At 41.5% G+C, this 16,586-nt stretch overlaps 1 protein-coding gene across 2 annotated transcripts in view; it reads right to left on the bottom strand.

Annotated features, from left to right (window-relative positions):
* Window positions 1-1,000: 1,000 nt before the first annotated feature.
* The window catches only part of LOC115410187 (pepsin A-like), a 21,932-nt gene continuing 6,346 nt past the window's right edge, over window positions 1,001-16,586 (bottom strand). The window contains exons 4-9 of one of the 2 annotated variants that reach the window (XM_030121682.1): window positions 11,192-11,310; window positions 10,235-10,431; window positions 6,857-6,973; window positions 6,203-6,347; window positions 2,471-2,569; window positions 1,001-1,244 (exon numbers count right to left, since the gene is read on the bottom strand). In XM_030121682.1, coding sequence (XP_029977542.1) covers window positions 1,107-1,244; window positions 2,471-2,569; window positions 6,203-6,347; window positions 6,857-6,973; window positions 10,235-10,431; window positions 11,192-11,310 — 815 coding nt within the window. In that variant the 3' untranslated portion in view covers window positions 1,001-1,106. Of the gene's footprint in view, window positions 1,245-2,470; window positions 2,570-4,269; window positions 4,380-6,202; window positions 6,348-6,856; window positions 6,974-10,234; window positions 10,432-11,191; window positions 11,311-16,586 lie in introns of those variants that run through there. The other variant, XM_030121683.1, reaches the window with a different exon arrangement.

The raw sequence follows: 16,586 nt of genomic DNA, 5'->3' as shown, positions 1-16,586 counted from the left end.
TATTTATGTTTTATTGATTATTACCTCCGCCAGGAGGTATTGTGATCGCTTTGCTTTGTGTGTGTGCATGTTTGTTTGTTTGTTAGCAAGATAACTCAAAAAGTTATGGATGGATTTTCATGAAATTTTCAGCAAATGTTGATACTGACACAAGGAAGAAATGATTAAACTTTGGTGGTGGTGGGGGGCAAGCCCGCCCCCCACCACCAAAGATTCTAACATGGCCCATGGGATGAATTTCCACAGTGTCTAAATTCCACAGTCCAGGCTGTGGAACTCATGTTAGTGTGGGTTCCACATCCAGACCAATCTGATCTACAGTCCAATAATAACAGCAGAAGAACCCACACAAAAGAAGGACTGCAGATTTACTACTGGGTTTGATGGACAAAAATAATATTACATTGTGTCTGTAAATAATGACAACTTCAAATGTTTGTCTTTGTTTTAGTGCAAAAAATCACATTAAATTGTGAAACTCTTTCCATTTCCAAACTCTCCTGTACCAATAAAATGTGACTAACCTGAACAAATGTGTCCAACCTGAAATGTCTGTATTAAATTCAGTCCAGTTTGAACTCTTTTCTTCCTGTTCCTCAGTGTTTAGTGTCTTTGGAGATCTGATCCAGAATGCACATGGACTAATGAGAAGTGGAGGAAGAAGACTGAGAAAATTACACTGAACTTTCTGAAGAAATGTCAGTTTTTTCAGGTTATTCACATCTTTTTTGTTTGGATAGTTTATAAAAGTAAGTATTTTCATCATTTAATGGGTTTTTTTTGTGCTAAAACAAAGACATAAATTGTCAGTTGTCATTATTTCTGGGTTCTTCTGTTCCTATTTTCCTGGTTGGGTCCACTGCAGATCAGACCAGACTGAATGTGGAACCTGAAAGAACAGGAGTTTGACAACCCTGGGTTAAAGGGTTAGAAGACATGAACAAAGCACCAGTCGCAGTGATTTAATGTTTTATTGCATTTTAAGACAGTTGATCGTTTATAGGGTGAGAATAAGGATGAACTGATCTGAAATCATTGTTGGTATAATCGTAGGAGGTGGAACTGCTCTTCATGAGACTGAAGGCAGACAGGTGACATCAGGTGGATTATCTGGAGCGGGCCAGACCCACCATGTTCTGGGCTCTGTTGAAGATGGAATAGTAGTGTCTGATAAAGACATCACCCAGGATCCACAGGCTGTCACCCCCACCACTGAAGCCGGTACGGCAGCCAGAGTACTGAGACTGGAGACAAAGACAGCAGTCAGACAGACAGACCAGCCCACCACAAACCAACTAATACACAGTCTACAGTCTGGTCCAAGTCAGACAGACCAGCCCACCACAAACCAACTAATACACAGTCTACAGTCTGGTCCAAGTCAGACAGACCAGCCCACCACAAACCAACTAATACACAGTCTACAGTCTGGTCCAAGTCAGACAGACCAGCCCACCACAAACCAACTAATACACAGTCTACAGTCTGGTCCAAGTCAGACAGACCAGCCCACCACAAACCAACTAATACACAGTCTACAGTCTGGTCCAAGTCAGACAGACCAGCCCACCACAAACCAACTAATACACAGTCTACAGTCTGGTCCAAGTCAGACAGACCAGCCCACCACAAACCAACTAATACACAGTCTACAGTCTGGTCCAAGTCAGACAGACCAGCCCACCACAAACCAACTAATACACAGTCTACAGTCTGGTCCAAGTCAGACAGACCAGCCCACCACAAACCAACTAATACACAGTCTACAGTCTGGTCCAAGTCAGACAGACCAGCCCACCACAAACCAACTAATACACAGTCTACAGTCTGGTCCAAGTCAGACAGACCAGCCCACCACAAACCAACTAATACACAGTCTACAGTCTGGTCCAAGTCAGACAGACCAGCCCACCACAAACCAACTAATACACAGTCTACAGTCTGGTCCAAGTCAGACAGACCAGCCCACCACAAACCAACTAATACACAGTCTACAGTCTGGTCCAAGTCAGACAGACCAGCCCACCACAAACCAACTAATACACAGTCTACAGTCTGGTCCAAGTCAGACAGACCAGCCCACCACAAACCAACTAATACACAGTCTACAGTCTGGTCCAAGTCAGACAGACCAGCCCACCACAAACCAACTAATACACAGTCTACAGTCTGGTCCAAGTCAGACAGACCAGCCCACCACAAACCAACTAATACACAGTCTACAGTCTGGTCCAAGTCAGACAGACCAGCCCACCACAAACCAACTAATACACAGTCTACAGTCTGGTCCAAGTCAGACAGACCAGCCCACCACAAACCAACTAATACACAGTCTACAGTCTGGTCCAAGTCAGACAGACCAGCCCACCACAAACCAACTAATACACAGTCTACAGTCTGGTCCAAGTCAGACAGACCAGCCCACCACAAACCAACTAATACACAGTCTACAGTCTGGTCCAAGTCCTACCTGACGAACATAAGCAGAAGCAGGCAGAGGGAACTCCTGTCCATGGATGTGGAAGGTGAGGTCTGGCATCTGAGCAACGCTGTTACAGTTAACCAGGTACTGAGAGAGGACAGGGAGGAGGGAGGAGGAGAGAGGAGCAAGGAGGGAGGAGGAGAGAAGAGGAGAAAGGAGGAGGGAGGAGGAGGAGGGAGGAGGAGAGGGGAAAGAGGAGGAGGTGGGAGGAGAGAGTAGGAGGAGGACAGAGGAGAAGGAGGAGAGAGGAGGGAAAAGGAGAGAAGAGGAGAGAGGAGGAGGTGGGAGGAGGAGAGATGAGGAGAGAAGACAGAGAGGAGGGAGGAGGGAGAGAGGAGGAGGGAGAGAGGAGGAGGACATAATCAGTGTGTGCTTGTCCTCATGTCATAAATGTCCATAAGTTTGTGGACATGTTGAATCCAGGTGTTTCTTTTCTAACAGAGGTCTGGGAAACAAAACAATGAAGACTAATGTCAGAAAATCTGTACTCAGTGCCGTTAAACATGCAAGGGTCAGAATAAAATGTATATTTGGAGATGTGTTAACCCTCCGATATCCAGGTGTGCCTTTTAGGCACACTTTGCACTTTGTGTTAAAAAACTTCATATTATTTTTCACAATTTAAATAAGGTTAGAATTCAAAAGTTGTTCATTTTTTCATGATCTTTAAAATTCTGTCCACCAACTCAAATGTGCACATTGTAAACAAAAGAAAATGAGCAGACTAGCATCTGTCTGCCAAGTGTGCCTAAAACGCACTATTTCTAACATTAGATCCACTGTTTTTGATCCAAAACCTTTAAGGCAGAAATCCTGCTTTTACTGAGATCTGGGCTTCATTTGAGAGGGGAGGGGCTAAATTAATTTATTAATGTTGTTAATGTTGCTGTTAATCATTGACATATGGCAGGCTGCAAAAATCAAATAAGTAATCCAATTTTTATGTAGTATTCTGAAAAAAACAAAAAAAACATATTTTGTGTTTTTTGCATCAAAAAATGTTGTGACATCATGATGAAAAGAGATCATTTAAAAGGTTTAAAAAAATGTAAAATGAATGATTATTTGATCTGTATGATTAGGGCTGACCTGGATTTACAAAAATAAAATCAAATTAGAGCAGAAAAATAAATCAATATATAATATTTAATAGTTTGATTTATAGGTGTGCATTTTACGCACACTTGGTGACAGTTGCTAGTATTTTTGAACATTTGACCTAGCGCCAAAAATAATAATGCAAATTAACCAGTGTTGGAGTTAATCATTGACATATGCCAGGATGAAAAAATTAAATAATATGTGATCCACTTTTTATGTAGTAGATTGAAAAAAATAATTTTTTATGCTTTTTGCATAAAAAAAATGGTTTGTTCACATTACAAACTCGGTATTTAAAGGGTTAAAAATGTGACAATTATTGAGTGTTTGGTATTTTTATTTACGACTCAAGTTGATGAAATAGAAAAAATTGTAAAAGAATTAAAAACAAACTGTATGAAATTTTTTTTGACATCATTCCACAAGTGTGTGAAAAAGGCACACTGTGTGCTTAGTAAGGGCCTTGGTGGACGGGGTACTGGAGGGTTAAAGTAACTGGTTGGGGGTTACTTTCATATTCAAGAGGGAAGCACTGACCATTAGAGAATGAACTGTGGTCAGATTGTGGTCATCTGAACATGTTCATTCAGTCACTGAATACAGGGACTCACAAACTCAAAGTGTCATCATTCAGTATCAGCTGTGTCCACCTCTGCCTTCCAAACAAGCAGAGCAGCAGCAGCAGCAGCGCATGGAGCTGAGTATGATCATCCTGTCCTGAGGGTCCCATCACTCAGACCACTGACTGTACTGTGACCACAGCTCAAATGGCGAGCGACTTCACCACGGCTCAGACCTGTGCGTGACATGCCAATGACACGTCATGACATTATGAGCTGACAAAAACTTTTGGCCGCTTTCTCTTCTGCCTTATAGGAGTCAATAATGTAATAACAACCCATAACATAAAGACAGAGAGAGATTCTATCACAGTTCTGTCTAATAAATGAAACTTAAATACAATGATATTAATACATTATTACTTTATTGACTCAGTTATTACATTTGCAAAGAATTTTTTTTTTTGTTCACCAGGACAATAACGTAATAACCTACCGATAATGTAATAAGTTATTATGTTATCGGTTCAGGACTTTTATTACGTCGTTGGCCAGTTATTACATTATTGGCCTGTTACACTTTAAAGGTCCCGTATTATGCAAATCTGACTTTGTGACAGTTTTCTTACAGTAGTGTGTGTTGCAGTAGCCTCATTATGAGGTTGGAATTTGAAAACTGTCTGTTTCCTCCTGCCTTGCTACACCACATGTTGTGAAAATACTCAAACGGCCCAGTTTGAGTTGGGTCCGCTTATGATGACATAAGCGGATTTAACTCCTCCCCCTGACTGTGCCTCCACCCTGGCAAAGCGAGCCCCGCCCTGGAAAAGTACCTCTTGGACAACAAACATGGCGAAGGCGAGACACGCAGGTTGTGGTGTTGTTGGCTGCACACACCAACACCAGAGTTTAGTTTTGCTCCCCACTTCCGAGCCTCTCCATAAAAAGTGTCTGGATTCTATCTGTGATGGTCATGGACCAAACAACATTCCCAAACGTGTGTATGTGTGTGCCCGGCATTTCACGGACGAGTGTTTTTCGAACATGGGCCCATACAGCTGCGGCTTAGCACAAAGACTCCGAATCAAGAAGGACGCAGTACCAACGCTTCGTGACCCAAGTCCAAGTGTGGGAGATGTAAGTTCTTCTCATTTTTTGGATCTTTACTGCATAACCCTACATTACGGATAAGCTGGTGGGTGTTGATGTGTACGTCTAACGTTAGCATGGCAGCTAACATAGCTCGGTTACTGCTGCTAACGTTTGCGTCCCCGTTAACATGCAAGAGCTGATAATATCCAGAGACATTGAACAGAACTACTGTGAACTCGGGCCTTTTGTGGTTAGCATCAGTACAGTTAGCATCAGGCTTGTTAGCAGCTGCCTGCATTAGTGGCGGCAGGCGTCTTTCCGTGTCAAGTCCACGAACCCGACACAACACCGCCGTTTTCCGTCGGGGCTCAGTCACGCCTCAAGGCAAAGAAAGCCAGTGTTTGGAAAGACGTTCTGTCTGAGACATGTGTATGATGGCTTCACAGTCAACATTAGCGCGTAGTACTGCTAGTGTAAGCCGCGTCCTCTCCCAGAGAGGGGAGGGGGAGTGGGCGTGGACAGATGCGTTCATTTGCATACCTGGAAGCAGGCCCAGAAACAGCCTGTTCTGAGGAGGGCTGGGGAGAGGGACTTTTTCCACCGCTGAAACTCTGAACAAAGGAGGATTTTGGGGCGAACAAACTTAAATACTATGTTTTTGGGCTTCTGAGACCTATATGACGTGACTGAAAAATAGCATAATATGGGACCTTTAAAAATAGCAAATTTATTATGTTATGGGTCATCATTACGTTATGAGAAAAGATAATGTAAACCAAACTAACCAATGCAATGATATTTAGCCCATAATATAAAACTCTATTCTGACATTAGTCATTATTGTTTTGGATCCCAGACCCCTGTTAGAAAAGAAACACCTGAATTCAACGTGTCCACAGACTTCATGACACACTATATGACTTCTGTGGTGATCTGGTGTCAGTATTCTTCACTGGTCTCCACTTACATCTCCGTACTGGTTGCCGTTGGCTCCCACATATCGGTTGATGTTGCTGATGTCGTTCTGAGGTCCGGCGATCAGAGACGTACCGGTGTCAACAATCATCTGGCAACCGCCGTTACATGCCACCACCTGACCGTTGATAGTAACACTGGAAGGAAAGCCGAGAACGCCACGCATCAGCTCACATGACTTCAGCTGTGGGAATCTGATCAAGTCTTAGGTGTGTGGATCTTATTTCGTGGAGTCAAGTAACTTCTGGTAAATCGTGCTTGTGTTTCCAGTTTCCTACGTCACCATGACCATGACATGTGGACTGATCGGCCTTGGCGTGCTTTTCTTGTTGCTAATGTTACGATCAAGTACAGTTTGTAGAGGTAAACATTTTATTATGGAACTGTACTTTTTCAAAAACCACAGAGGAAACTTTGGAGATGACATTATTTCTAAGTTCTTATCCTATTATTTATATTATTTTCCTGGTCCGGCCCACTTTAGATCACATTAGCCTGTATGCGGAACTGAACTAACATGAGTTCGACACCCATGCAGTATATACTGACGTCTGTCTCCAGTTTTCCCATCAGTCTTTGTGTGAGATGGTGCGTTCAGGGTCAGTCTTCTGTACTGACCATCAGACTCAGACCAGTGTGCCTGTACCTGTCCACGCTGATCTGCCAGTACAGCTCATGGGACAGAGGGATCCAGGAGATGGAGCCGCTGAAGTGGCTGGGGTCCACCCCACCGAAGGTCACCACACTGCCCTGCTCAGAGGAACTACAGGCAGACGCACACAAGAGGCATTTACAGGCAAACAAAACACAGAACACATACAGAAAAAGGATCACAACCAATATGTTGAGGAAAGATGAGGAAAGTATTAAGATGTTTTCTATGATTATAAATCATGTCTTATAATGTGTTTCATTATTATACACTTAATTGAGCTGTATTATATTATATGATTATAAATGATGTATTATAATGTGTATTATTATACAATGTAAACATAATTATTTTCTAATGTTATGTCATTGTATAATGTATTGATATATAATGTATTATTATGCAATGTTAATAATGTGTATAATAAATAATATTGTATTGTAATGTGTATTTATATTATACAATTAATTAAGATGTATTTTATTATATAATTGTAAATTAATTAGTACTGTCAAATGATTAAAATATTTTAGCAGATTAATCACAGGGTTGCTGTGGATTAATTTTGATTAATCACAATTAAATATCATTCATTTTTAATCTACACTGTAAAAAAAAAAACCCATAAAAAAAATGTAATGTTCCTCATCATCTATGTCATAAAAATACAGTAATTTTCCATAATTAAAATACGTTTTTTTGCCCTAACTTTACATGACAATTTTCTTTTTTTTTTTTTTTTCTTTTTTGACTTTTTAATGTTTAATACAGAACATTTTCATGTATTAAAACAATCCAATTCCCTATAAATATATATATAAATAATTTTCAGTGAGACTCAGTTGTCCAATCCACTGATAAAAACTGTATTTGGACAGTTTATCAGTGCTTATACATGTTATACATTCACAAAAATACATTTATTCAACATTTTTGTTGTGAAACCTCCTGTAATTACACAAGATATTTGTCAATTAACAAACAAGTCTGGTTCAACTGACAGAACTAATACTTCTGTTACCGTTAACTGTCAGTAATTTTATCTGGTTTTAATTTATTTTTTAAAGTAAAAGACTTTAAATTAACAGTTTAATCTCATGAATAAAAAAGAAATATCTGTGAAATTATGATACATTTGCAAATGTATTTTAAATGTATTTTTCTGTGAAAAAAGAAAAAAAATTCTTTAAAAAAATGGAAATTTTATGGTTATTCACAGTTACAGTTGTTTTTTCTGTCCTTTTGTGTTTTTATAGTAGGTTAAAGTGAAAAAATAATAGACAGATGATCTAGATGAAGTTGTGCTGAAAAAACAGATCCCACACATGGGTATAGTAAACATTTGTTTCTATAGTATATAAAGGCCAAATCAAAAGGACTGAAAAACAGACAGAACAGACTCAGACCACTAAGGGTTAATATTTGAATGTTTCTGACACAGAAGGAACAGTGGGACTGTTATTGTATTTTATTGTTTTTTCAAAATACAACTTGGTTAAATTCTTTCAGTGTGTGTATTAGTACTTTTTGAACATTTTAAGCACAGTTTCCATAATACCGCGATAATAATGATAATCGTGATAATTTTGGTCACAATAACTGTGATATGACATTTTCATATGGTTCCATCCCCATATATGATTCTAAATAATGTATACAGGGTGAGTCAGAAAAAACGCTCTTTTCATTTAAAGAAATTGTACCACTGAAATGGAAATGCTTATTTTTCTTTTGATCATACAGTCATATTGATGTGGTTATTGAGCATGTCTGGCGATTGAATCATTGATTTATGGCATAGCATAACAGAGGGAATGTCCATTGTTTATTGTGCACCGAAATATCTGCCAACACAGTTTATGCCATCGTGAATGAAATTGAAATTGTCAACCATTACAGCATGTTTACTCGCCATCAAAATGTTTTGTCTCAACGAAGTCGTCCGGCACGACCTTCAACCTGGCTACCATTCAGACTGATGCAAATCTGTGCTCGTTGTCGCATCTCTAACACAGCTCTTCTCACCATTCGTGTTCGTCGTAGGGCTCGGATTTCAGCCGTGATGCAATTTCGGAGTTCCTGAAGAGTTTGTGGAACAGTCTGATACACACGGTTTTTAAGATACCCCCACAAGAAAAAATCAAGGGGGGTCAAGTCCGGGGATCTAGGTGGCCACTCTCTCTCCTGACCCAAACAGACAACTCGATGAGGAAATAATACCTGCAATCGCTGTGGTCTTACCATGATGAAAACTCCCTGGGCACTGTCATGTAGGCCTATGTCCTGAGTGTGAAAGCAAAGCCCCGACTCCTGTAATTGTTGTCAATTTCAAGTTTGTTCACTGTGGCATACACTGTGTTGGCAGGTATTTCAGTGCCCAATAAACAATGGACCTTCCCTCTCTTATGCAATGCAATAAATCTATGACTACATCAGCAGACATGCTCCATAACCACATCAATATGACTGTATGGTCAAAAGAAAAATCAGTGTTTCCGTTTTAGCAGTACAATTTCTTTAAATGGAAAGAGCGTTTTTTTCTGACTCACCCTGTATGATATACAATGTGTATCGTGTATATAGATTTGGACAAAGTTTATTTTTCATATGTATAATATTTTGTAATTTTTTTGTAGACCATGGGACTTTGTGTCCAGTAGAAAAAGATGGAGTAAGGGGAGGTATGTGAGTTACACTTCAGCCCACTCCTTTTCCAACATGTTTTTTTTTTTTCTTTCTTAGTATTTTTTTTTTATACTGTTTTTGGGTTTTAAATGCAAAATAAAAAAACAAACAGACAAACCACCCACCTCCTCCCTTTGGTGTTCAAATCCCCCTGTGGTTCTAGACCTGTGATACTATGCACCAGTCCAGGGGTGAGTGTGCCTTTGAGCAGCAGCTCCTGAACCATCGTCCTCTGCAGATCACACACACCTCCTCTGTCTGTTTTCAAATCCCTTCTTCAAACCCATCTTTTCTCCTTGGCTTCTGAAACCATGTGAGATGTTTGAGGGTACTATCTTTATTCTATTGTTTTTATTTGGTAGTGGTTTATGTATGTATGTATGTATGTATGTATGTATGTATGTATGTATTCATTTATTTGTGTTTTTAATTGTATAGCTTTTTAATCTATTCTTGTATTTTATTCTTTTTATTTGTTTATTTATTCTTCTGTATAACACTGTTTTTCTTTTTTGTACAGTTTCTATGTCTTTAAATCTATTCTGTATTTTATTCTTCTATTTTGGTTTTACTTCTTCTTCTGTACAGAACTTTGGTCCACTGCGGCTGTTTTAAAGTGCTTTACAAATAAAGTTGGATTGGATATGATGACAGATCTGACCTCAGTGAATCTAAGTGTTTACTTACGAGGACAGGTAGACAGAGAACAGGTCCTGGCTGACCAGACTCTGCTTCATCATGTTGTCAAACACCGGCGTGGCCCTGGAGGCAGACAGACGAGGGTAGGCCAGACCCAGGATCCCATCAGGATGAATGTACTGCATGAACGGAGCTTCAGTCTCACTCAGACCAAAGACCTGGTTCTTCACAGCCAGGCCCCCCACCTGACAGACAGACAGACACACAGACAGGCAGACAGACAGACAGGCAGACAGACAGGCAGACAGACAGACAGGCAGACAGACAGACACACAGACAGGCAGACAGACAGACAGGCAGACAGACAGACAGACAGACACACAGACAGGCAGACACACAGACAGGCAGACAGACAGGCAGACAGACACACAGACAGGCAGACAGACAGACACACAGACAGGCAGGCAGACAGACAGACACACAGACAGGCAGACAGGCAGGCAGACAGACAGACAGGCAGACAGACAGACAGACACGCAGACAGACAGACAGGCAGGCAGACAGACAGACAGACAGGCAGGCAGACAGACACACAGACAGGCAGACACACAGACACACAGACAGACAGGCCGGCAGACAGACAGGCAGACAGACACACAGACAGGCAGACACACAGACACACAGACAGACACACAGACAGGCAGACAGACAGACACACAGACAGGCAGGCAGACAGACAGACACACAGACAGGCAGACACACAGACACACAGACAGACAGGCCGGCAGACAGACAGGCAGACAGACACACAGACAGACAGACAGACAGACACACAGGCAGGCAGACAGACAGACACACAGACAGACAGGCAGGCAGACAGACACACAGACAGGCAGACAGACAGACAGACAGACACACAGACAGACACACAGACAGGCTTCATCATCATGTCCACTGTGGACAGTGGCCCAGGGCCTGTGGTCCAGCTGTGCTTTGGTTTCTTACGGTGACGGTGTCGTATCCCAGGAAGCCGGTCATGCTGCCGGTGCCGTACTGGATACTCAGGGGCTGACCGTTGTGTCTGTAGGTGCTGCTCAGGCCCGGGTTGAACCTGTCGTGGTTCTCTGGGGGGTGGGGGTGGAGGGGGGTGTAAAAAAATATATATATTACTAAAAAGCAGTGTTGGGAGTAACACACTACAAAAGTAATGTATTAAAGTAACAGATTTTTTTTGCCGTAACACCGTAGTGTAAGGCATTACTAATACATCATCAGCATAAAGACTTATTTTGTGATCTATATTTCTGGTACGGACTCCCTTTATTTCTTCCTGTTGTCTAATGGCAGCTGCTCAGGGTTCGATAAAGATGGTAAACAGTGAGGGGCAGAGTGGGCAGCCCTGTGGGGTGCCTCTGTGCTTCAGACTGAAGTTTGGAGAAGTTTGATCATTGGTCCTCACACATGCATGGGGGGTCTTATACAATATATTAATTAGGGATGGGAATCGTTAAGAATTTAATGATTCCAATTCCATTATCGATTTTTCTTATCGATCCGATTCTCTTATCGATTCTCATTGAATGAGGGAATAAAAGAGTACAAACAGGTGTGTTTGCATGAACTGTCTGTTATATTTCCATCTGCACAGAAAATAGAACATATACAGTATGAACTAATTATAACAGATGATGCTGGGCCCGGTTGGGGGTGTACAGTGACAGTGAAACTACAGACTCTTTACTAATTCCCCTATTGCCGCATTTCTACTACGTGGAACCGGTTCGACTCGGCTCAGTTTGTCTCCCGTTGTTGTGCACCTCATTTCCTTTCCCTTCTTACCTTCGGAAACTTGACATTTGTTGCCCACACCAGAACCGGCCCAGCGTTCACTCTGCCGCTACATTCACAAGCACCGCTAAGTACTACTCTACTCCAATCTAATCTAATCTAATCTAATCTAATCTAATTTAATCTAATCTAATCTAATCTAATCTAATCTAATCCTTTTGGGCCCCAGTCCTACATTTGAGACAGGTTCATGGTTTCAGGGGTGTCAGCTCTGGTCCACACTCAGACAGAGTCAGTGATACTGGTGCACATGAACAGTGGACACACTCATCTGGACGTACACACGACTCATTCTAAAGAAGCAGAAACAACAACACTTCTTATTTTCAGGGGACTATGCACTAATGGGAATAGTTCTGAATGTCATCATCTGCTTCTGCAAACAGATTCCCTCTGAAATCTTACAAAACCAACCGAAAGTTCAAATCCAGACTAAGCAACAATCACCTAGATCACAGGTGTCAAACATGGGGCCCAGGGGCCAAATCCAGCCCCCCAAAGGATCCAATCCTGGCCCGCGGGATGAATTAGTCAAATACAAAAATCACACTGAAGATATTAACAGTCAAGGATGTCAAATCATTTTAGGTCAGTTCAATCTAATGTGGGTCAGACCAGAAAAATATTATCATAATAAACTATAAATGCTGAAAAACACAAACTTTTATCTGGGTTTTAGTGTAAAAAAAGTTAAATTACACAAAAATGTTGACATTTACAGACTAGGCTTTTACAAAAAATGTGAAAAACCTGAACAAATATGAACAACCTGAAATGTCTGAAGGGAAGTATGTGGAATTTTACCAATATTCTGCCTGTTATTAAACATTTTGTTTATTTGTAGATCCACTGTAATCTGTAAGTCATGATGCATATGTATAAATGATAAACTAAGGCATAATATTGTCAAAATGGCACGTATTTTTCTTCGGAATTTTCAGGTTATTCTTATTTGTTCATGTTATGTTCAAGTACAGTTCATAGATGCAAAAATTTTAATGACAGAATTTTATTTTTTCACTCAAAAACATACAAAAAACTTTGGAGTTGACATTAATTACCAGTTCTTATCCTATTGTTTATATTATTTTACTGGTCCGGCCCACTTTGGATCAGATTAAGCTGCATGTGGCCCCTGAACTAAAATGAGTTTGACAGCCCTGACCTAGATAGAAGCTAGTGTGTGTTCAGAGAGAAGCCAGCGTGTGTGTTCAGATAGAAGCTAGTGTGTGTTCAGAGAGAAGCCAGCGTGTGTGTTCAGATAGAAGCTAGTGTGTGTTCAGAGAGAAGCTAGCGTGTGTTCAGATAGAAGCCAGCGTGTGTGTTCAGATAGAAGCTAGTGTGTGTGTTCAGATAGAAGCTAGTGTGTGTTCAGAGAGAAGCCAGCGTGTGTGTTCAGATAGAAGCTAGTGTGTGTGTTCAGAGAGAAGCCAGCGTGTGTGTTCAGATAGAAGCTAGTGTGTGTTCAGAGAGAAGCTAGTGTGTGTTCAGAGAGAAGCCAGCGTGTGTGTTCAGATAGAAGCTAGTGTGTGTTCAGAGAGAAGCCAGCGTGTGTGTTCAGATAGAAGCTAGTGTGTGTTCAGAGAGAAGCCAGCGTGTGTGTTCAGATAGAAGCTAGTGTGTGTTCAGAGAGAAGCCAGCGTGTGTGTTCAGATAGAAGCTAGTGTGTGTTCAGAGAGAAGCTAGCGTGTGTTCAGATAGAAGCTAGCGTGTGTTCAGATAGAAGCTAGTGTGTGTTCAGATAGAAGCTAGTGTGTGTTCAGATAGAAGCCAGCGTGTGTGTTCAGATAGAAGCTAGTGTGTGTTCAGATAGAAGCTAGTGTGTACGTTCAGAGAGAAGCTAGTGTGTGTTCAGATAGAAGCTAGTGTGTGTTCAGAGAGAAGCCAGCGTGTGTGTTCAGATAGAAGCTAGTGTGTACGTTCAGAGAGAAGCTAGTGTGTGTTCAAATAGAAGCTAGCGTGTGTTCAGATAGAAGCTAGCGTGTGTTCAGATAGAAGCTAGTGTGTACGTTCAGAGAGAAGCTAGTGTGTGTTCAGATAGAAGCTAGTGTGTGTGTACAGAGAGAAGCTAGCGTGTGTGTTCAGATAGAAGCTAGTGTGTGTTCAGATAGAAGCTATTGTGTACGTTCAGAGAGAAGCTAGTGTGTGTTCAGATAGAAGCTAGTGTGTGTTCAGATAGAAGCTAGTGTGTGTTCAGATAGAAGCTAGCGTGTGTTCAGACAGAAGCTAGCGTGTGTGTTCAGATAGAAGCTAGCGTGTGTGTTCAGATAGAAGCTAGCGTGTGCGTTTAGATAGAAGCTAGTGTGTGTTCAGATAGAAGCTAGTGTGTGTTTAGATAGAAGCTAGTGTGTGCGTTTAGATAGAAGCTAGTGTGTGTTCAGATAGAAGCTAGTGTGTGTTCAGATAGAAGCTAGTGTGTGCATTTAGATAGAAGCTCGTGTGTGCGTTTAGATAGAAGCTAGTGTGTGTGCAGATAGAAGCTAGCGTGTGTTCAGATAGAAGCTAGCGTGTGTTCAGATAGAAGCTAGTGTGTGTTCAGATAGAAGCTAGTGTGTGTTCAGATAGAAGCTAGTGTGTGTTCAGATAGAAGCTAGCGTGTGTTCAGACAGAAGCTAGCGTGTGTGTTCAGATAGAAGCTAGCGTGTGTGTTCAGATAGAAGCTAGCGTGTGCGTTTAGATAGAAGCTAGTGTGTGTTCAGATAGAAGCTAGTGTGTGTTCAGATAGAAGCTAGTGTGTGCGTTTAGATAGAAGCTTGTGTGTGTTCAGATAGAAGCTAGCGTGTGTTCAGATAGAAGCTAGCGTGTGTTCAGATGGAAGCTAGTGTGTGTTCAGATAGAAGCTAGCGTGTGTGTTCAGATAGAAGCTAGCGTTTGTTCAAATAGAAGCTAGCGTGTGTTCAGATAGAAGCTAGCGTGTGTGTTCAGATAGAAGCTAGTGTGTGTGTTCAGATAGAAGCTAGTGTGTGTTCAGATAGAAGCTAGTGTGTGTTCAGATAGAAGCTAGTGTGTGTGTTCAGATAGAAGCTAGCGTGTGTTCAGATAGAAGCTAGCGTGTGTTCAGATAGAAGCTAGCGTGTGCGTTCAGATAGAAGCTAGTGTGTGTTCAGATAGAAGCTAGTGTGTGTTCAGATAGAAGCTTGTGTTTGTTCAAATAGAAGCTAGCGTGTGCTCAGATAGAAGCTAGTGTGTGTGTTCAGATAGAAGCTAGTGTGTGTGTTCAGATAGAAGCTAGTGTGTGTTCAGATAGAAGCTAGCGTGTGTTCAGACAGAAGCTAGCGTGTGTGTTCAGATAGAAGCTAGCGTGTGTTCAGATAGAAGCTAGCGTGTGCGTTCAGATAGAAGCTAGCGTGTGCGTTTAGATAGAAGCTAGTGTGTGTTCAGATAGAAGCTAGTGTGTGTTCAGATAGAAGCTAGTGTGTGTTCAGATAGAAGCTTGTGTTTGTTCAAATAGAAGCTAGCGTGTGCTCAGATAGAAGCTAGTGTGTGTGTTCAGATAGAAGCTAGTGTGTGTTCAGATAGAAGCTAGCGTGTGTTCAGACAGAAGCTAGCGTGTGTGTTCAGATAGAAGCTAGCGTGTGTGTTCAGATAGAAGCTAGCGTGTGCGTTTAGATAGAAGCTAGCGTGTGTTCAGATAGAAGCTAGCGTGTGTTCAGATAGAAGCTAGCGTGTGCGTTCAGATAGAAGCTAGCGTGTGCGTTCAGATAGAAGCTAGCGTGTGCGTTTAGATAGAAGCTAGTGTGTGTTCAGATAGAAGCTAGTGTGTGTTCAGATAGAAGCTAGTGTGTGTGTTCAGATAGAAGCTAGTGTGTGTTCAGATAGAAGCTAGTGTGTGTTCAGATAGAAGCTTGTGTTTGTTCAAATAGAAGCTAGCGTGTGCTCAGATAGAAGCTAGTGTGTGTGTTCAGATAGAAGCTAGTGTGTGTTCAGATAGAAGCTAGTGTGTGTTCAGATAGAAGCTAGTGTGTGTTCAGATAGAAGCTAGTGTGTGTGTTCAGAGAGAAGCTAGCGTGTGTGTTCAGATAGAAGCTAGTGTGTGTTCAGATAGAAGCTAGTGTGTACGTTCAGAGAGAAGCTAGTGTGTGTTCAGATAGAAGCTAGTGTGTGTTCAGATAGAAGCTAGTGTGTGTTCAGATAGAAGCTAGCGTGTGTTCAGACAGAAGCTAGCGTGTGTGTTCAGATAGAAGCTAGCGTGTGTGTTCAGATAGAAGCTAGCGTGTGCGTTTAGATAGAAGCTAGTGTGTGTTCAGATAGAAGCTAGTGTGTGTTCAGATAGAAGCTAGTGTGTGCGTTTAGATAGAAGCTAGTGTGTGTTCAGATAGAAGCTAGTGTGTGTTCAGATAGAAGCTAGTGTGTGAGTTTAGATAGAAGCTCGTGTGTGCGTTTAGATAGAAGCTAGTGTACGTTCAGAGAGAAGCTAGTGTGTGTTCAGATAGAAGCTAGTGTGTGTTCAGATAGAAGCTAGTGTGTGTTCAGATAGAAGCTAGCGTGTGTTCAGACAGAAGCTAGCGTGTGTGTTCAGATAGAAGCTAGCGTGTGTGTTCAGATAGAAGCT

Source organism: Sphaeramia orbicularis, chromosome 19, assembly GCF_902148855.1.
Source record: "Sphaeramia orbicularis chromosome 19, fSphaOr1.1, whole genome shotgun sequence".
In the NCBI taxonomy this organism is placed as follows: Eukaryota; Metazoa; Chordata; class Actinopteri; order Kurtiformes; family Apogonidae; genus Sphaeramia; species Sphaeramia orbicularis.
This window is presented reverse-complemented; position numbering and strand designations above follow the sequence as displayed.